The 22,196-nt window shown below is 42.3% G+C and overlaps 1 protein-coding gene across 1 annotated transcript in view; it reads left to right on the forward strand.

Moving 5' to 3' along the window:
• Positions 1 to 20,067, forward strand: part of LOC311230428 (cyclin-dependent kinase-like 4) — a gene marked incomplete at its 5' end in the record, with an annotated part of 33,286 nt that extends 13,219 nt beyond the window's left edge. Inside the window, 6 exons of the mRNA XM_084316702.1 lie at positions 4,368 to 4,458; positions 6,729 to 6,929; positions 10,443 to 10,525; positions 10,633 to 10,689; positions 13,968 to 14,123; positions 19,944 to 20,067. Coding sequence (XP_084172828.1) covers positions 4,368 to 4,458; positions 6,729 to 6,929; positions 10,443 to 10,525; positions 10,633 to 10,689; positions 13,968 to 14,123; positions 19,944 to 20,045 — 690 coding nt within the window. The 3' untranslated portion in view covers positions 20,046 to 20,067. The remainder of the gene's footprint in view (positions 1 to 4,367; positions 4,459 to 6,728; positions 6,930 to 10,442; positions 10,526 to 10,632; positions 10,690 to 13,967; positions 14,124 to 19,943) is intronic.
• Positions 20,068 to 22,196: the final 2,129 nt, after the last annotated feature.

Genomic DNA, 22,196 nt, shown 5'->3' on the forward strand with positions numbered 1-22,196 from the left:
CGGGCCCTTCTAAACAAAGGTAAGTCCCACGGTCTGCTCACCCTGTGCGTTTGAGGTGCTAAACCCTCTTCGCACAGTCTGGTCTGATCTCCCTCCCGTCCCTCACTAGGGAAAGAAGAAGCAAAGACTGGGGAAGGAGCTGGTAGTATGGCCATGACCCCGCTTATATGTGAGCGGATGTGGGAGTGGTCAGGCAGGTGGGTGCGTACACGTGGTTGAAAGTTTTCATGATAGCATACAGGCCTGCCGCGATAAGCAATAAATCGATTAATTGCTGTGATAATTAAAATGAATGCAATGATTTTGACGGGCGCGATTAATTGCTATTTGCGCGTTTGTTTTAATGAGGCGGAACCAGTGCCCCTTGTCAGTCACTGTCCGTGTTGGGAGGCGGGCCGCTGACGTTACTAGAGTACAGCACGGGAGCTCCGTGGGGCAGTAGCAATGCCACATAGCTTAACTACATTTCTCAATAGTGTTGCTCCTTTTAACCAAGTAGCATTATTTGTAGTGTAACGTTAGCTATTTTTAGACCCAAGTAGTTACTCGCTACTGCCCGGAGAAACTGGACTGCTAAATAAAGATGAAAGATAGAGCTTTGATTCTCATTCCACGCTAACAACATTAGCTAAATAGCTAACAAACGAAATACAACGTATAGCATAGCTACAAGTACAACACAGAATAACGTTAATACAATTACATGCATCATTGTTTACAATGAACGGGTGGGGCTAGTCAAAGGACTGGACACGGGGACAAGTTAAACATGAATTAATTTATTATAACACTCCGGTAGTTTCGAGTCGTGCTGCAGTGCTTACGCACCACAGCTATTCTATTATATACTGCTTTGACGCTTCCTCCTCATCGTTGATTGCCTGTAGTAGCTGCATCTAACGTTAGTAGCTAACGTTAAAACTAACCTAAAGTTAGTTGTTCACCAACAATTTGTTTTATCATTAGCTCAAAAACAGAACCGGACGAGACAGCTTGTCGGCTCATAGGTTCTGCACAACAATACTTCCGGTCCGGTCGGTGCGCTTCAAAATAAAAGTCTAAAACACCGGAAAAGACGGAGAGGTGGGCTTCAAAATAAAAGTTTTGGGAAATAAATTTCTCAAAAAAAATTCTCTAACCGGTCGCAATAATATCGCTTATCGCGATATTTTCGGGGGCAATTAATCGCCCATCAAAATGTGTTATCGTGGCAGGCCTAATAGCATATGATTAAAGGGATAGTTCCAATAGAGCAGAGCGCTCGCTATACTCAAATAACTAGGGTTATAGGATAACCTTCGATATATTTGGTAGTTTATAGCTAAATGTTTAAGCTAATGCTAACAGTTTCATGTATGTGAAGAATTCTAACAAGATTAGCGCTGTTACAACCAAGCATAAATGACTTGCCCTAAGGCCTCAACAGTCACAGGAAATATGGCTAGTTTCCCGGTAGGCCTTGGTTGTAAAATGGTGGACACATACTGTAGAAGTCGGACACGTTTTTACCAAAAATAACTATTTATTTAACAACTATTTAAATAACTAAAATGGATAGCTGGGTGCACCAGCCTCCTTGGTTCAGGATACAACAAAACGCACATGGACAAAAAGCAAAACAGAGCAAAGAGCAAATGGTCAAAATGGTGAGAGCACAGGTGAGAGAGCACTCTGGTGAGAGACAACAAGTGACAAGCTCCTGGTCTGCTTATTATAGGGCCTGAAGCCTCATCACCACACCTGTGTTCAATGATAGGAAAGCAAGTGTGTCAATTACAACAGAAACAACCTGTGTCAATTACACCTCACCAATTAGTGACACCACAATGTGAAAGTACACATAACAACCCAAACATAACTATAGCCCAAAAAAACACCACAAAGAGGATGAACATAAATAATAAGGGGATACTTACTAACCTTACCTATACCAAAAGTTATGCAACTACACATACTAACATGTGTAGTGCCTGTACCGTGTCGAGTGCGAGTCTTATTACAGAGTCACTCAACTGTACACCAAAAATATTGTGACCCATAAATTGCTATGAGTCACTACCACAGAGCGGAATGGTCGGTCGAAACGTTGTATCTACTGTTATTATTTGTCAATTAAAACACCTTGGAGCATCAAAAGTGAGTTGCGAGCCCTGCTTTGTTTTATTCACTACCACAGAGCGACAATGGTTCGGCCCCTGTCGAACACGACCTTCAACCTTGTTGAATGCTCCCCACTCTGGAACATTCGACAATGTTGTTTAACAAAAACAACATTTCCCTGACTCTCAGGCAATTTGAGACCTCACGAAAATGTGTACTGCTGGAATTGGATCGAGTGGAGCTGGTGGAAACACCCAATCTGGTCTGCCCACTGCGTCTATATTAAAGGCAGCCCAAGAGTGCTTCCGCATTGGCATTTTGCACTCTGATTGGCCGAGCGCGCGCATTCGCATGAGCCGCGACGGGCTCCTCTAGCCAGGAATCGAAACTCCGTTTAAGCTCCAGAGAGCGAGGCTGAAAATCCACAGTTCTTGCCCCACTGATGGAGCCGAATCCCGGATCCGAGTTTTCTGATGAATACCCCCAAAATATGGAGGTCCCGAACGCAATTAAGTATTGATTACGCTGTAACGAATCATTAAAATTTTTTACTGTTAACTGGAGTATGTTGTTTCTTTACATATATGTTGGATTAGAGAATTGGTTTGTCATGACAATCCAATAAAAAAAATCGCGATTTACCGCGCCGCGCTCTCTCACCGGCCGTCTCACCCCACGGACGCGCGCTCGTCCTCGGCATCGCCATCGGTCAACCGCCGCCGCCGCCACCGGCGCACCGCGCGCCCCAGCCCAGCGCCACCGTACATTGTAAACAATGATGCATGTAGTTACTGTGTGGCGTTGTAGCCACCGGGTAAATCGCAATTTTTTATTGGATTGTCATGACAAACCAATTCTCTAATCCAACATATATGTAAAGAAACAACATATTCCACACATTAGGCTAGGCTGTGCAGGTTGCTGCTGTTGGGACCCATGTACAGGCCCCTGGTAGCTAGGTTGACTACTTTCTGGACTAGCAAATGAACCAGACTGGGAAGAATACCCAGTGCCTGTTAGAGTGTCAGTGTGGTCATGTGAGCCAACACCAGAACTACCAAGTGAATCACTGGGATCATAACTGCTAACAAGTGATTCATCATGAACATTAGAGCTACTGTAGAAAGGCTGGTAGCTTAATTCTGGCCCCGTAGCATCATTAACCAAAATGGTGCCACATGAATTAGCAACATTTGAATCATTCTCATCCTCCAACTCATCCATGGCCATAGCTACTGTACAGGCTGCCAACCTCAGGACACTGACTCGCCAGACCATCCACCTGCGCATCTGGCACGCATGTCACCTCTGGTTTCACCAGCACCTTCCCTCCAGCTAGGTCGTTTCCCAGGAACAACGTCACCCCCTCCATAGGGATTTTGTCAGCCGCCACTCCGATTACCACTGGACCTGACACCAGGGCACATTCAAGAAAAACATTATGCAGGGGTACACTAATTGTGTGCCTTCCAAAAGCTTCAACAACAACCCCAGCATCACCCAAATTACGCCGCGCCATCTCACAGTCCAATGCTGCCTGGGTGCGTACTTCACGTGCCACTTCAATAGCTTCTACAACATCACGCTCTGCTTTGGCAGTAGCCACTTTCTCCTCGCGCTCTCGTCTTCTCTCATCTTGCTCCCGTTTTTCCTCATCTCGCTTTCGTCTTCTCTCATCTTGCTCTGCCTTTGCAGCTAGCACTATTTCCGAACTGTAGGAGTCGCTGTTTTCAACGACCTGGACCCACCCCGCCAGCTTTCCCACCCTCTAATACAGCCAATTGTATTAGTGTGAACGGCCAGCCAAGCTGGTGACAACGCCGGAGCTGTGAGCTGGATTCGAACAGGCGAATCCAGCGTCTCCGGTGTTGGTGACGAACACAATCTCCGCTACGCCACCTGACCGCCCCCTGTTATTGTATTGTTTTGATCATTCTATAATATTGTTATATGTTATATCTGTTGTTATAAAGTTCAAGTTCTTTATTTGACAAATACACAACAGTACAGGGGCATTGCAGGTAATGGAATTATTGTGTTTCGAGCTCAGACTCAACAGTGCACAATTAAGAAACAACAATGAATACAAGAATGGTAACAATAAGTAGTGGTGGTAAGATAAAAAAATAAAAAGTCCGTTATTTACAGAAAGTGTCTTGCGTATAAGTGTATGTGCATATTAAGGTGCAGTGTGTGTCTTTTTAATAGGGCTATCTCCTGTGTTAATTTTTGCCAGTCATACCAATAAAGCGTGTTTATTATTGCAGTGCATCCACCGTGACGTGAAGCCGGAGAACATCCTGCTCACCAAGAACGGAGTCATCAAACTCTGCGACTTCGGCTTCGCCCGCATTCTGAGTAGGTCGTCCAGAGAGCGCTGCTGGAAGACGTACACAGCTCATTTTACTTAAGTTAAAGTAGAAATACCCAGATGAAATAGTACTCTGGTACAAGTAAAAAGTGCTTGGGAGCGTTCAACGCTCTAACCATTTGACATCTAAAGGTTACCAGACCTCTAAAGGTTACCAAGTGGTATGTGGTCCAGTTATGCTGCTCTGATTAAAGGTTTTGTTAAAGTGCATGTGGTCCAGTTATGCTGCTCTGATTTAAAGGTTCTGTTAAAGTGGCATGTGGTCCAGTTATGCTGCTCTGATTAAAGGTTTTGTTAAAGTGCATGTGGTCCAGTTATGCTGCTCTGATTTAAAGGTTCTGTTAAAGTGGCATGTGGTCCAGTTATGCTGCTCTGATTTAAAGGTTCTGTTAAAGTGGCATGTGGTCCAGTTATGCTGCTCTGATTTAAAGGTTCTGTTAAAGTGGCATGTGGTCCAGTTATGCTGCTCTGATTTAAAGGTTCTGTTAAAGTGGCATGTGGTCCAGTTATGCTGCTCTGATTTAAAGGTTCTGTTAAAGTGGCATGTGGTCCAGTTATGCTGCTCCGATTACGTCCTCTTGATGTTTTCTATACAAAATCTTTGTCTTCAAAGTAATTAGTACCTGATGGGTTCAGATAAATGTAGTGGAGTGTAAAAAGTACAATATTTCCTTTTTTAAACATCGTGGAGTAAAAGTACAAAGTTCCCTAAAATGAAAATACTTGCATGAAGTACAAGTATTTCAAGATTGTGCTTGCGTACAATACTTGAGTAAAAGTACTTAGTTGCTTTCCACCGCTGCTTTGAGATTCAATGCGTTTATGTGCATTTAGTGCGAGTGTGGCATCTTAATGACTTATTCAACAAGGAACCTATATCGGCCGCAGTCCTGTGGCTCCTCACTTTCAGTTGTTTTGTTGGTGCATTGCATAGGAGAGCCAGTCAGCCAATTAGTGTCTCAGTGTCTCTGTTTACCTACAAGCTTCCTTTGGTTTCAGCGTTTTGTTACCATATGGCAACGTGTCGTCACTCATTCAGCATGGCTTGTAGATTAGATTGGATTAGATTATATTCAAATAGGGTGGCTACGTGGTGCAGTGGGCAAGGCGCTCACCACGAATACTGGAGACGCTGGGTTCGCCTGTTCGAGCCCAGCGCTCCACATTGCTTTCAGTTTAGCTGGCCGTCCGTACTAATACACATTGGCAGTATTAGGGGGTGGGAAACTGATGGGTGGGGATCGGGCGTTGTGGACAGCGACTCCTACAGGTCGGTTGGTGCGCCTGTGCAGTAGAATCAGGAAGCGATGGGGGCGACGCCCCTCCAAAGCGCAGACCCCTGACGCTGAAAGATCACGCTGCGCAGGTGAAAAGATGCGACTGCTGTTACCTCGAGTATCGGAGGGGACTCGTGCAATGTATGACTTAGTCCACATTGCAGCCAGCTTGTGGGAGGCAAGAAACAGCGTTTGAGACAGGGGAGGGTTGAATTGGATGATACAAAATTGGGATGGGAGAAAAATAGAAAATGGGAGAAAAAGTGGATAAAAAATAAAAAATATTATATTCAAATGTATTGTCATTATAAAGCACAAGTATAGTACAACAAAATTAGGTTTGACATCCAACCAGAATGCAAATGTAAGAGTAAAGTGCAATAGCAATAGCAATATACAATGTACAGGTGATTAAACTGTGTATAAAATATATACATTAGTACTACTGAGTGTAGTGCTAATCAGATGTATGTACAGAGTTGTACTATTAATATGTACAGTGATACAGGTATAAAGACAGTATAGTAGTATCATAGTCATATTGGCCAGCAGTGTAACAAGTAAGAGTAGATAAGGTATATGTACAGATATACAGTATCTACAGATGTCTAAAAAGGATTATATGCAGGTATGTACAGACAGATGTGAATAGATATATACACAGTAAGAATATATATATATATATATATATATATATATATATATATATATATATATATATATATATATATATATATATATATATATATATATATATATACAGCACTGTTGTACATGCTATCATAGAGTTATATGGGTAGACTATAGTATGAGGTAGGTAGTTATGATTATTATGATTAGATTACTATGATTACATTACTTATTACAATTATGCTGCTGTTCTCTCTCTCTGAGTCTGTTTCAGACACAGAAACAGACTCTAGTTTCTAGAGACCGTCAACCTCTCTCTCTCTCTCTCTCTCTCTCTCTCTCTCTCTCAGCGGGACCAGGAGACGACTACACAGACTATGTGGCTACCCGCTGGTACCGTGCCCCAGAGCTGCTGGTGGGGGACACTCAGTATGGCTCTGCTGTGGACATGTGGGCGCTGGGCTGCGTGTTCGCTGAGCTGCTCAATGGGAACCCTCTCTGGCCCGGGAGGTCAGATGTGGACCAACTGTACCTCATCCGGAAAACACTAGGTACACTGAAAACACACTAGGCACACTGAAAACACACAAGGCACACTGAAAACACTAGGTACACTGAAAACACACTAGGCACACTGAAAACACACAAGGCACACTGAAAACACTAGGTACACTGAAAACACACTAGGCACACTGAAAACACACAAGGCACACTGAAAACACTAGGCACACTGAAAACACACAAGGTACACTGAAAACACTAGGCACACTGAAAACACACTAGGTACACTGAAAACACTAGGCACACTGAAAACACACTAGGCACACTGAAAACACACAAGGCACACTGAAAACACACTAGGCACACTGAAAACACACAAGGCACACTGAAAACACACTAGGCACACTGAAAACACACAAGGCACACTGAAAACACACTAGGCACACTGAAAAAACACTAGGCACACTGAAAACACTAGGTACACTGAAAACACACTAGGCACACTGAAAACACTAGGCACACTGAAAACACACTAGGCACACTGAAAACACTAGGCACACTGAAAACACACTAGGCACACTGAAAACACACTAGGTACACTGAAAACACTAGGCACACTGAAAACACACTAGGTACACTGAAAACACTAGGCACACTGAAAACACACTAGGCACACTGAAAACACACTAGGCACACTGAAAACACACTAGGCACACTGAAAACACAAGGTACACTGAAAACACAAGGTACACTGAAAACACACTAGGCACACTGAAAACACTAGGCACACTGAAAACACACTAGGCACACTGAAAACACACAAGGCACACTGAAAACACACAAGGCACACTGAAAACACACTAGGCACACTGAAAACACACTAGGCACACTGAAAACACACTAGGCACACTGAAAACACACAAGGCACACTGAAAACACACAAGGCACACTGAAAACACACTAGGCACACTGAAAACACACTAGGTACACTGAAAACACAAGGTACACTGAAAACACACTAGGCACACTGAAAACACACTAGGTACACTGAAAACACAAGGTACACTGAAAACACACTAGGCACACTGAAAACACTAGGCACACTGAAAACACAAGGTACACTGAAAACACACTAGGCACACTGAAAACACTAGGTACACTGAAAACACACTAGGCACACTGAAAACACTAGGCACACTGAAAACACACTAGGCACACTGAAAACACACTAGGCACACTGAAAACACTAGGCACACTGAAAACACACTAGGCACACTGAAAACACTAATCAAATGTATTTGTAAGGCCCGACAACACACGTTAATGTCCCCATGGCACGTTTTAGTTTTCTCTGAGATGTCTTCGTTTGTTGTTTTATTGATATTTGTTGTTTTATTGATATTTGTTATTGTTCTATATTAGAAGATTTGGCATACATATTTGTTTGTGATTTTGATTGGTTTAATGTTCTATAATTGTTTGTATATTTTATTGGTGTTTTATTGATATTTGTTTAGTTTTTAGGTTGTTTTATTGATTATTCTTGTTTAATTTTATATATTTGGATCCAGACCCCAGGAAGAATAGTCGCTGCTGAGGCAGTGACTAATGGGGATCTGAAATAAAGAAATAAAGAAATAAATGGGCCGGACACGTCTTCTTTAAACAAGTCAAGAAGAAACATCACAATAAGTCAAGAACAAAACAAGAACACCATAAAGTCCAAAATGTTTAAAAAATAATAATAATAATAATAATAATAAATGCAACACTCCCAGACATACCCCACACGAAGGTAAGGAAAAACTCACTAAAACCTAGCAATAGGAAAAAATGCACCACAGGCAATGTGGAGGAGAGAAACCTTAGAAGGGCCATTCAAGGGGGGATCTCCCTTCCTAGATGTCGGTGATAGTAGTGTTGCAATAAAACAGGCGAAACAGTTGGTAGGCATGCACTCATGTGTGTAGTGAAACACAGATAAGTGCATGCGATACCAACTGAACATTTTGAAAGATTAAAGATAGAGCTGATAGCGATAGCAACTGAACATTTTGAAAGATTAAGATTAAAGATAGAGCTGATAGCGATAGCAACTGAACATTTTTGAAAGATTAAAGATAGAGCTGATAGTGGATCTATTTGAGGCGAAGGGGCGGCGCAGATAGGGTTGCATCCTCCCGGTCTTCATCACGAGACGTCCAACACTCCGGTCATCACTCCGAGACAGCCACTCACAGGGATACAAGGAGACAGGGGGACAGGGAGACAGGGAGCCAGCACACTGAAAACACTAGGTAGACTGAAAACACACTAGGCACACTGAAAACACTAGGCACACTGAGGCTGCGGTTACATTAGGGCCATTTCATTTCGTTTCATTTAGCTTTTCAGAACGCTGCGTATTGTGGCAGGCAAGTAAGAGTTAAGTTAGACGTCGTTTTGTCTCGTCTACTATATACATGTAGTACAATGCCAAAGCAGTAGGTGGCGATGTAGTTCAAACATGAAGGCCATTTTCAACCAATCAGAAAGGTTGAACGTGCCACTACACTTCCTGCTAAAAAACAACAATCCACCATCTTTAAATACCTCGCGTGAGCCATTTAGCCAACGTAGAATTTATTTTTCAGCAAGAAAACAAAGTGCAATAAAAGTGCAATAAACAAAAACGGATACATTCACTGTGTGTTCTGCCTCTCATTTGTTGATGAAACAAAACCAACATCAACACAATTTACCACCAAGAGCGAATAGTTTAGTCTCACAAAAAGATCTCTGATGTTGTTAGCTACATGCTAATGTGAATGGCATTCTCCATGTATATAGTTAGCATCGAGGCTATTAACGTAGTAACGTTAATGCTAGTAGAAATGGATGAAAACTTTATTTAACAGATTACAGAATGGGTACAATACAATGCGGCTCAATACACACAATTGTTAAGGGTATGCAGATTGTTGTAGTTTGGACTGGGCTCCTTATAACAATAACTTGACAACACGTTGGTAACCGTAGCTACTTGGGACAGCTCTGCTGTTAACACTGGAAATAACCGTGCAGGTCTCTACTGCGCATGGGCATTGGGCAGAACGGCTCCGTATCCGGCTCGCGCAAATTACATGGCACCATTGCCGGCGAGTTTCGGCGAGTTTCGGCGAGTTTCCAAAACGAAAACACCTTTTGAGCGTAGCCACTAGGAAAACGCGTTTTCCTGCCAAAACTGCGTTTCTTTTTAACTTGGACATGCAAACGTAATCATTCGAAAATAGACCGTTGCTGTTTTAGCCCAGTGTAACCATGGCCTGAAAACACTAGGTACACTGAAAACACTAGGCACACTGAAAACACTAGGCACGCTGAAAACACTAGGTGCATTGGAAATACCATCTACATTGGAAATACCATCTAAATCTATCTATATAATAACTAGCATACCCTGTGAATATCTTCAGTATAGTAGTGTAGTTCTTATAACACGCCACCTTTATACAGTATTTGACCGCTAGATTGTATTTGCCGACTGTAAGCGGATTCTTGATTCTCTCCGACGGTGACCTCAGGTGACCTGACCCCTCGTCACCAGCAAGTGTTCCGCTCCAATGTCTTCTTCAGCGGAGTCAGCATCCCGGAACCCGAAACGACGGTACTAATTATAATTCTGTTACCATGGAGATGACATAAGCAGTCACACGAGAGGAGGTCCAGTTTGGCTGATGGGTCCACTATGCTCATTTATCTTTAAACTTCCAGGAGCCGTTGGAGAAGCGCTTCCACGCAGCCACGCCTCACGCGCTCCAGGTTATGAAGGTATGAGCGGTACATGGGATATGTTCACGTGTACGTTTAGGCGTAGATTTAAAGGGGTGGGGGGGGTTGGTTGCAGAGGACATGTCCCCTTCAATATTGATGAGAGGTACATTTGTCCCCCTCAGAAAATATAACTAATATGAAAGACAACCCCTCCCCAAAAGAGGGAAACAAAAATTAAATAAGGGGGTCAAAACATTTATATTAATTTACATTTACAATAAATTATATTTGTAAAAAAAATAAGTGATGCAGAAAAGACACAAATTGGTGCAGAAAGGAACACCAGAATGCAGGAAATAAAGCTCAAAATGTAATGGCGGAGGACCCCTAGACCCCGGCTTATAGTGCCCCCCCCCCCATGTTGAAACCAAACCTACCCAGGGTCATGGTCAATTCATATGTAATTCTGTTGAGGAAGTGGGGTTTAAATAGGTTTATGAATGAATGAATCAGTGCAGACACTCAAAGCGCTGAATGGAAATTCAACTCCTCCGCTACTAATGTGTAGCACACACACAACCTGGGGCTATGTGGGCTCAATGGCTGCCATTCACTGCACAAAATAATTACAAGTAAAACAACGTTGTTAGTCACGTCTGTTCTGTTGGGTTAGGGCTAGTAAATCTGTTGAGACTGTGGGTTTGGGGCCAATTCTCGGTCAATTCAGATAGTGGGTTTTAGAGGTGAAGAAAGTGGGGCTTGGGACTGGTTAGGGGTTGGATTCAACTCACGGTCAAATTATTGGATTCAAAAAGTGGGTTTTAATCAAAAGAAAAAATGAGAGGGCGGTCAGGTGGCGTAACGGAGATTGCGTTCGTCACCAAACCCCGGAGCGGCTAGATTCGCCTGTTCGAGTCCAGCTCACAGCTCCGGGGTTGTCACCAGCTTGGCTGGCCGTTCACACTAATACAATTGGCTGTATTAGAGGGTGGGAGAAGCTGGCGGGGTGGGTCCGGGTCGTTGTAAACAGCGACTCCTACAGTTCGGTCGGGGCGCCTGCTAAGCGCGGACAGGACTTGAGTGGGATAGTGTGATCCTTCCACACGCTACGCCCTCTCAATGAGAATCCGCGCTGCCAGGTGAAAAGAAGCGGTTTATTGGCTGGACGTGTGTCGGAGGAAGCACGTGATAGCCTCCACTCTCCCAGACCGACTGTGGGGGGTAAGTGCGCAGCGACCAGGAAGGGGATTGGGAATTGGCATAACGACTAACATTGGGATGGGAGAAAATCAGAGGAAAATGGAGGGGGGAAAAGATCAAAAAAAAAATAAAATAAAAAATGAATACATTAGAATATAGATATATAATAATAATATGTATTTTTATTAACATTATTTTTATAAAATTGTTTTTTTAATACAAATAAATGTGATGTGATATACATCCCATCTATTCTGTTTCTTGACAAATGAGTGGCAAATGATAATATTGAGTTTGAGTGTTTTGTTTATTTGTTCTCTAACAATGTATTTATTCATTATAAGAACTCAACTGCTAGACAAGACAGACATAATAAGAAATAAAACACTGCAGCATATGAAGAATAGAATAAGTGCATAGGTTCAATAAGTTGAATTCTAATAATCTAATAATTTGAATCTATCCATCTGTTACAAATTATCATTATATTATTAATATATAATATATATTATTAATATTCACATGTTCTAACAAGTAAGTGAAAGGACCCTATATCCTCTCAAGATTAACGTTTACTCTACTTTCTAAACTGCCTGGCTAGAAGGTTGATTGGCCCAGACCCTGGTGTGTGTTGTAGTTTGCGTACATGACAGCAAATCATGTACGCAAAGTGTGTGCATACAAAAAGTGTTTGATATCTTGTTATTATTGGAGAAACACAGAAACGCCATGTGGTAAAGCATGTAATATAGCATAAGGCTACATACATCTAACCTTCACATCATGATTTGTCCCAAAAGAATGACTGAAATCAGGGAATTAAAAAGTTATTACTTTTTAAGTAAAATGATTCAATTCATAATTCTCAATTTAATAATAATATGAATAATAATAAATGTTATTTGTATAGTACCTTTCATACAAGAATCGCAGCTCAAGGTTCTTCACAGTAGAAAAAAAATACTATAATGAGCACAAAATTGGCAAATCAAGAGCAATGCATAAAGTGCAGACATAATATAAGTATAAAACGAGCATCGAAATAGAACATTAAATGACATAGTTCTTCACATTAGGATCTAGCATCCCAATAGGTCTCTTTGTTCACGGTTTGATCAATTTAAAAATAGACAGTAATAAAATAACAAAATAGAATATAGACAGAGTAAAATAATGCAATAGTGCAGTTCTGAATTACTGTTTAAACTGTTTAAAACCTGACAGTCTTTCCTCCTGTTTGATACCCACACAGTTTAAAACCTGACAGTCTTTCCTCCTGTTTGATACCCACACAGTTCAAAACCTGACAGTCTTTCCTCCTGTTTGATACCCACACAGTTCAAAACCTGACAGTCTTTCCTCTTGTTTGATACCCACACAGTTTAAAACCTGACAGTCTGTCCTCCTGTTTGATGCCCACACAGTTTAAAACCTGACAGTCTTTCCTCCTGTTTGATGCCCACACAGTTTAAAACCTGACAGTCTGTCCTCCTGTTTGATGCCCACACAGTTTAAAACCTGACAGTCTTTCCTCCTGTTTGATGCCCACACAGTTTAAAACCTGACAGTCTGTCCTCCTGTTTGATGCCCACACAGTTTAAAACCTGACAGTCTTTCCTCCTGTTTGATGCCCACACAGTTTAAAACCTGACAGTCTGTCCTCCTGTTTGATGCCCACACGGTTTAAAACCTGACAGTCTTTCCTCTTGTTTGATACCCACACGGTTTAAAAAATCACTGTATACTGTCACACGTCCTCTTACGACGTGCTTGCCACAAACTTTAATTTAAGGCCTTAAAAGGAAAGTTATAAATTTCATTTCCACAGGTATTACATTGGGGGGGGGGGGGGGGGGGGGGGGCAGCCCAGTTGAGATGAAATAATATGAAATATGTGAAATGTTAAAGTCGTTTTTTTTTATTTGCTTGTATGGTTGTGAATTTTGCTCTAAGTGGTATTAAAATTGTCTTAAAAAGTCTTACATTTAACTTGTTGAAACCTGCAGATGTTGAGAAATGTAACCGCCTCCTCCACACTGCTTTTAGAGAGCCTGCCGACAGGGTCTCGAGTATGAGCCAAGAGGTTTTCTAATGCCATATTGTGTGTGTATACCCCGTCGCTGTGGGTGGACCAGTCGTGCCTGGTGATGGACCCCTCTCTCAGGCTGTCCTGTGAGGGGCTGCTGGAGCTTCCTTACTTCCAGGAGGAAGGAGGAGCCGGCTGGGGCCGCGAGGGAGAGCGACCGGGGAGACGCCACGACAAAGGCACCAGCAGACGCCGACAAGCAGGGGTATGTACCGTAGCTCTCTGGACAGTGTTGTAGTCCAGTCTCGAATCCCCAGTGTTCAAGTCCGAGTCCAAGTCTGAGTCACCAAAGAAGAGCCTGAGTCGAGTCCCCATTACCCTAGGTTGAGTCCACTCCACTCTGGCAGTCAAAGAGCCAGTCTCCCCAGTCACACAGGGGCTCAGACTCAGTCCTCGGCCGCCTGCTCTTTATCTGCTACATTCTCCCCCTCGGTCACATCATACGTAAATACCACCTCAACTTCCACTGCTACGCTGATGACACCCAAATTTACATCAGTACACAAGCCCCCCACAGCCCTCCCCTCAGTCACATCGAATCCTGCATCACTGAACTCCAAACCTGGATGACCCACAACCTCCTCAAATTAAACAGTGACAAGACGGAACTTTTCATCATCGGCACCAAAACCACCCTCACCAGATCCGGACCTATCTCACTCACCATCAATGACTCCACCATCACCCCTTCCTCCCTAGTCCGCAACCTCTGTGTCATCCTCGACCCCACCCTCTCATTTGACCCCCATGTCCGCTCCATTGTAAAAACATCATACTCTCACCTCCGCAACATTGCCTAAATCCGTCACTGCCTCTCCCCCCCTGCTGCAGAATCCCTCATACACGCCTTCATCTCCTCCCGCCTGGACTATTGTAACTCCCTCCTCACTTTTTCACAAGCTGCACCCAGACTTTGGAACACCCTCCCTCAGACTGTCCGAGACTCTCCCTCACTCTCCACCTTTAAATCCTGACTCAAAACCTACCTGTTCTCCCAAGCATCCAACCTTCCCTACCCATAACCACCCTCCTCCAACCTACCACTTCCCCTTCCCTACTTTCTCTCCCTCTCCTGCCCCCCCCCCTCCCCTCGGTTTCCTTACTTCCCTGACTGTTCCCCTACTGGACTCTGTATATGTTACTTGTTACCCGTGGTTGTATGTTCTGCGTTTTCATACTGTTGCTTATTCCCATGTGGTTCTTTGTTTCTTTGTTCATTTGTTTTGCTCATTGTCAGCGTCTTTGGGTTCCTGAAAAGCGCTTTATAAATAAAATGTATTATTATTAGGGCTGTCAAAATTAATGCTTTAACTTTGGAGATTAATTAAAATTATTTAAAGCATTAAAATAAATTAATCTAGATTAATCTATGGAGTGAAAAATCTTCAATGTTCTGAACTTTCAGCAGTATATTTGCTTGTTCTTTTTTTGCGAGAGAAACTATATTCAAAGAAAGCTATTAAAATAGTGTTTGTGTTGATTTTACATTAATTCCATGATTTTACTCAAGTAAATATCTGTTACAAGCTTCGGTCTTAAGTAGAAAAATGCTATTTTTAAACTAGATTAATTACAGACAATTGTGAGATTAGCGGCTGGGTGGCGCTCATCACCAACGCAAGAGACACCGGGTTCGACTCTGGCGGAGCAACGTTCAAGACGGGGGAGGGAAGAATTGGCACAGTGGAATTGGGATGGGAGAAAAATAGAAAAAGAAGAGAAAAGGTGGATACAAAAAAAAGAAAATTGTGAGATTAATTAGTTAATTTTTTTTAATCTATTGACAGCACTAATTATTATTATTATTATTATTATTATTATTATTATTATTATTATTATTATTATTATTATTATTATTATTATTATTATTATTATTATTATTATTAATGACACAGCGGTCTGCCCTTGCACAAAATTAAATAATGTTACGGTATTAATATAGCCATCAATATGCGAAATGATTAGGGCCTATTACAAAAAGAAAATGCATCTTCCGAGTCCAAATGCAGTCAATGCCCGAGTCCAAGTCCAACTCGAGTCAGAGTTGTCGCACTGTCTCTGGGTCCATTGTCATTGACTGCCACGCTGTTTTTCCATCTTTACTCCCTGGTGCCAGTTATTGACCATTTTCACGATGTTTGCGGACCCATCGTATATTCTATATTATAGCTATGGAGACAATAGTATGGCTCATTTGACAGGCACTATTTATACTCCAACAGGGAACAAACAGTTTATTTCTACATACCTTTGTTTGTGCGCTATCCCATGCAAAAAATCGCCCCGTTTCGCAATTATCCAGGCTGGTTTTCTGGAACGTTAGATATAGTGTTTTGTGCGCAATCGTGCAGGTTGCCCGCCTGAAACCTATATTATTTCCAGGTCAAAGGTAAGCACTACCATATATAGATGATTCTATTCACAAAGCCAACAGGATCAATAAATATAACGTTAGGTGGCCCGTATAACGGGGGGGGGGGGGGGGGGGGGGGTTGTTTTCCGACGCTGCGATCATTACAAAAGCATGTTTTATGATGGGGTTTCGTAAAATAGATGTAAAGACGTTACATTTGTCACTCTTGCTCTAAGTGTCTTGGATCAGAACAGGATCAATAAATATAACGTTAGGTGGCCCGTTAGCAGCGCCAGGGTAACGTTAAATCCAGATAACAGCCAGGTAAACGTTACATCCAAACAGCCCATTTGAAAATACTAGAATCCAACATAGTCTGGTGAAAACGCACCTTATCATCCATAAGTGTGATAGTTTTGTCTTCTTCTTCATAATCTCCAATAGTTCGCTTGCCATTGCATTGCAGTTCGCAGGCTAGTGGCTACTATTGTGCCTCGGAGTGCTCGGGCCCGACTATACCACGGAACAGAATAGGTTACCTCCTCTGCCGGTTTGACTATAATATTTTTATGATTTACCAGAAGTGCTAAGTCCAATGTAGTCTGGTGAAAACGCACATTATCATCCATAAGTGTGATCGTGATGAAGAGTGTGTCCTCCATAATAGTCTCCAAAAGTCGCGATCGCCATTATACCGCTCTGCTCGCTGCTCTCTAGTCCTACGGCACTGCAGGAATCCCCTGTTGGTGGCGTGGGGGGGGCCCCACACTAAACTAGCCCAGTTCAAAAGGTAGGTGATACTGCCACCTGTCGGGATTAGATCGTCATTTCAATTCTAACTAACACAGAGGTCCCTAGAACACACAGTAAGGTCCATGTGAGTGTTTAGAATAATAATAATTAGGGGCAGTCGGATGGCGTAGCGGAGATTGCGCTCGTCACCAATGCAAGAGGCTGCGGTCTCGACTCCCGGAGTCAGCATTGCCTTGCGGCTTGGGCCGGTCGTCATACTAACTCGTTTGGCTGAGTTAGCGGGAGGGAAGTCGAGGGTGGTAATCTGGCGTTGTGGACAGCGACTCCTACAGGTCAGGTCTGGGCGCCTGCTCAGCGAAAGGCAGGAAATGGTGAAGGCAGGGTGACCTCCCACACGTTACGCTTTACCAATGAGAGTCCTCGCTGCCAGGTGAAAAGAGAGCCACTGGCTGTCTCCACATGTGTCGGAGGAAGCATGTGGTAGACTTCAGGGTTCCCTTGTACCGACCAGTAGGAGGAACATGCGCACAACAACCAGGTAGGGGAGGGGGGGAATTGGCATAACGACTAAAAATTGGGATAATTATTAATTATTAATAATAATAATAATAATAATAATAATAATAATAATAATAATAATAATAATAATAATAATAATAATAATAATAATAATAATAATAATAATAATAATAATAATAATAATAATAATAATAATAATAATAATAATAATAATAATAATAATAATAATAATAATAATAATAATAATAATAATAATAATAATAATAATAATAATAATAAAAAAATAAAATAAAGGAAAAAGGAACTCAAGCCAGCACTCAAGTGCTGGCTTTTAAAATGAGATATCTTGTTTTTGGCGCTCAATGAGTTAACACTCACTTCCTTTATCTGCTAGTTGACCCTTTGGGTCTCTTGCTTTCTCTCGCTCTCTTTCATTGAACACAAATCTATGCAAATGGTAAATAAATAAATGGTGCATTTATATATCGCTTTTATATATCGCTTTTATCCAACGCGCTTTAAAAATGTTGTTCCTCACATTCACCCATTCACTCACACATTCACGCACCGACGGCAGAGGCAACCATGCAAGGTGCCAACCTGCTCATCAGGGGCAATTAGGGGTTAAGTGTCTTGCTCAACGGAGGAGCAGGAATCGGGGGCCGGGATCCTTCTGATTACCAGACGACCGCTCTATTTCCTGAGCCACTGTCGCCCCCCTATGCAGGTCCTAGGCGAATCTATTCTCCCTATGTTGCAATATATATATATTTTGTATATATTTTTATGTGTTTGTGGGTTTTTATATTTTATACATGTGATCTTGTGGTTCATTTGGTATAATCTCTCACTCTCACTAATTCAATTGAACTGTACTCGGACAAGACAAGTCGTCTTATATTACTAAAGCATTATAGAAAGGTCAACAAGATATATTACAAAAGAACAGAAAAACTAAATAAAATAATCAGAAATGGCCAGTTACGTTACTGTTACTGCTACTCGTTTACACACACTACTGGTTTGCACACACTTCACTCATGTGTTTGTACACCACACCCACACTGATTATTACATTGTTTTTTATTTGATTTGATTTTTATTTGTCTTGAACATAGAAGCATAAAACAAGTTTAAAAAACAAAAAGGTAAATAGTCAAAGACTATTTCCATACAATAAGTGTTCGAGAAGGAACAGGGGGAAGTAAAACAACGTATCAAGCCCTGCCCCTTCCTTACAATATTTGACATTATAATTTAATAAAAATAAAAATATAACAAATAATAAAAAATTTAATAAAAGTACAGTTTTTTATATATCCAAATATCCAAATGAGAAGAAATAATAGGCCGTCACATTACTGCTCAAGCTTCTCTCTCTTATATGTGTCCATAAGTGCTTGTTTATAGCTACCTTTAAATGTATTGATATTTTTGTTTAGTTTTATACTCGCATCCAGACCATTCCAGAGTGATACACCACAAACTTGCACATACTTTTAAGAGTTGTACATTTGGTGAGAAGGGGTAGGTTGCTTTAAAGCTAATGTCCCTCTAAAATTATAAACACTATCTCTAGCCATGACATTTTTTTGAATGTTGCTTGGTAATTTGTTTTTTATTGCCAGAAACATAATTTGTGCAGATTTGAATTTGATTAAGTCCATACGTTTTAATGTTTGACTCCTTACAAACAGACTATTTGTGTGATCTAAATATCTACCATGATGTACTATCTGTATGGCTCTTTTTTGCAGTGTGCATATCTTTTGTAAGTTGCTTTTATAAGTATTTCCCCAGGTTTCAACAATTATTGTAAATAGGTTCTTTTTTTTACCATTTCTTATGCTGCTAATTCGTAAAGGTTTTATTGCATTGCTTCCTGTACTACTTTATATTGATGCTGTTGCTAGCCCAGAACATAATTCCACTCCTCTATGCTGTACAACAACAGGGAATGTGGCGGTAAAACTGATTATATACTCAAAACTGTGCATCTGAACGTGACACTGCTCATACCTTTTGCACAATACTGCACAGCCCTGCTATATATTCTATTCCACTGTATTTGTATTCTAATTTAGTGTATATATTCTACTGCATCCTGCACAATTGTACAGCCCTGTCCTATATTATATTGTACTTTTTAATTTAGTTTATATATTCCATTTAATTTTATTCTACCTTAATTGTCTGTTAATGTTGCACCAAACGACTAAAACAAATTCCTTGTATGTGCAAACCTACCTGGCAATAAAGACCTTTCTGATTCTGATATGTCAAATAGTGATTCTCTCTCTCTCAATACCAAAGTCCTGTTTTACACAACCAACCAACCTCTCTTCTCTCCCCCCTTCTCACTCTCTTCTCTCACCCCTCCCTCTCTCGCTCTCCCTCTAGCCTCAGTACCTACCTCACCTTCCAAGCAGCAACATCTCACCAGCACCAGATGTCAAGAAACAGGTGAAGCACAGATATGATCATCACCTGCCTAACATCTAACCGAAGGAGGTCCTGGACTCCACAGAGACGGGCCTGGACTCCACAGAGAGGGGACTGGACTCCACAGAGAGGGTCCTGGACTCCAGACTCCACAACCACAGGGACTGCGAGATCAGCAACGAACCGTTGAATGCAATGGTGGTAGCACAGTAGGAATGTTGTGCTTTGTGCACTGTTGTATACATACCAATATGGAGGTATTTGAAAGTATATTTAAACTGTACAGGATACAGTGGGTAGGAGTTTTAACAAGCCGACAGCCATCAGTGAACAATATGGCTATTTGGGGGCGTAGTAGAGGTAGGGTCAGACAATTATTAGGCAAAATCAACATATATCCAGAGAAGAACATGTACTGTATAATTATTACAAATTGAGGAATTGCTGAGAATGTGATAGATAACGTGCAGTATAATAATACACAACTCTTTGAATTGCAAAGTAGTTCTTGTGAAAATCACCGGTGTGCCATCAATCACTTGAATAAAGAAGAAAAAGCACTTGTTTTTCCTGTGTTTTGATGCAGAGATAGTATCCAATGCAGTAGTCGTCAGGTAGACACAGCTTCTCATCTATAGTATGTGCTCGTTTTGAGAAAACAAATGAGCAATGAGACATCATTGTTTTAATTTATTTGTAATTAATTTTAGGATATGCTTTATTATAAAGAAGAAAATATATATATAACTGGAATCTGTACATTTCTAACCCCAGCAACCCATCCCCTGGCCGATATCTGCTCATACCCCTTTTAGAATAAACACTACAGTACATTCTCTGTAATGCATTTCTATTATGATTGTAAACTTATAAAGGTATAGTAAACTCCACACGAGAAACGCATGAGAAACCTGGAAAAGCTGGCAAATGAAGCCCCGGGAAGAAAATCGATACTTCCCGCGTAATTTGATGGGTTCTCTTGCATCTGTCCCCTTTATCATTGTCTCCGACAGCGATCCCCCACTGTAGGTCAAACACGAACCTTTACTCGGTTACATAGTGACAAAGACCGGGGATGATATACCGAAGTGACGGGTCATCTCTTGAGTCTCGACACATAGCTTGACCGATCACCGGCCTTGACCTGTCATCAGATTACCGTCATGACTCTGTGGAATACATTAGTGTTTGTCTTACAGTCCGAGCTCATCTCAAGATGCTCCGCTTGCCGGCCTGGTGTCTCACCGCGCTGAGGAGCGTATGCGTGTAATCGCAACGTCTCGGGCTGTGTCGCGTGTCGTCCCCGCACGCACACACACACACACACACACACGTGCGCTCTCTCTCTCTCTCTCTCTCTCTCTCTCTCTCTCGCTATCGCTCTCTCCCCTCCCCTGTGCTTCCTGTCACTCTTCACTGTGCTATCAAATAAAGGACTGTCCCAAGGGGGGAAAAGAGGGTTTTTGGGGGGGGGGGTGGTGATGGTGAGGTCCTTGCGGGGGATAGACCACCGCAACACTTCCGGTATTCTGAAATCATGGGGGAGAGAGCGGGGGAGAAAATTAATGAGAGCCTTGACGTAAGTGGTGCGAAAAAAGTGACTACAGCTCGGCCAAGAAAGTGCCGATCGACTTGAGATTGGTCTCTCCGTGTTCAGGAGACTCAGGCGTATACAAGTCTATTGGATCATGTCTCCAGCACCCGCACAGCCGTAGCTACAACCACTTAATGTCAAGGCTCTCATCCACATTCATTCATTTTCTCCCCCCGCTCTCTCTCTCATGAGCTCAATGTAACGTGGAAGTGCAGTGGTCTGGCGAAGCTGCAGTTCCTTGTGTGGTCAGGGGGGGGGGGGCGGTGATGAGGTACTTGCGCGGGATGTTGGCGAAGCTGCAGTTCCTTGTGTGGTCACCAGGGGGGGTGGCAATGATGAGGTACTTGCGCAGGATGTTGGCGAAGCTGCAGTTCCTCGTGTGGTCACCGGGGGGTGGCGATGATGAGGTACTTGCGCAGGATGTTGGCGAAGCTGCAGTTCCTCGTGTGGTCACCAGGGGGTGGCGATGATGAGGTACTTGCGCGGGATGTTGGCGAAGCTGCAGTTCCTCGTGTGGTCACCGGGGGGTGGCGATGATGAGGTACTTGCGCAGGATGTTGGCGAAGCTGCAGTTCCTCGTGTGGTCACCAGGGGGTGGCGATGATGAGGTACTTGCG

This window comes from Notolepis coatsorum (assembly GCF_963971535.1).
Source record: "Notolepis coatsorum genome assembly, chromosome: 1".
NCBI classification, from domain to species: domain Eukaryota; kingdom Metazoa; phylum Chordata; class Actinopteri; order Aulopiformes; family Paralepididae; genus Notolepis; species Notolepis coatsorum.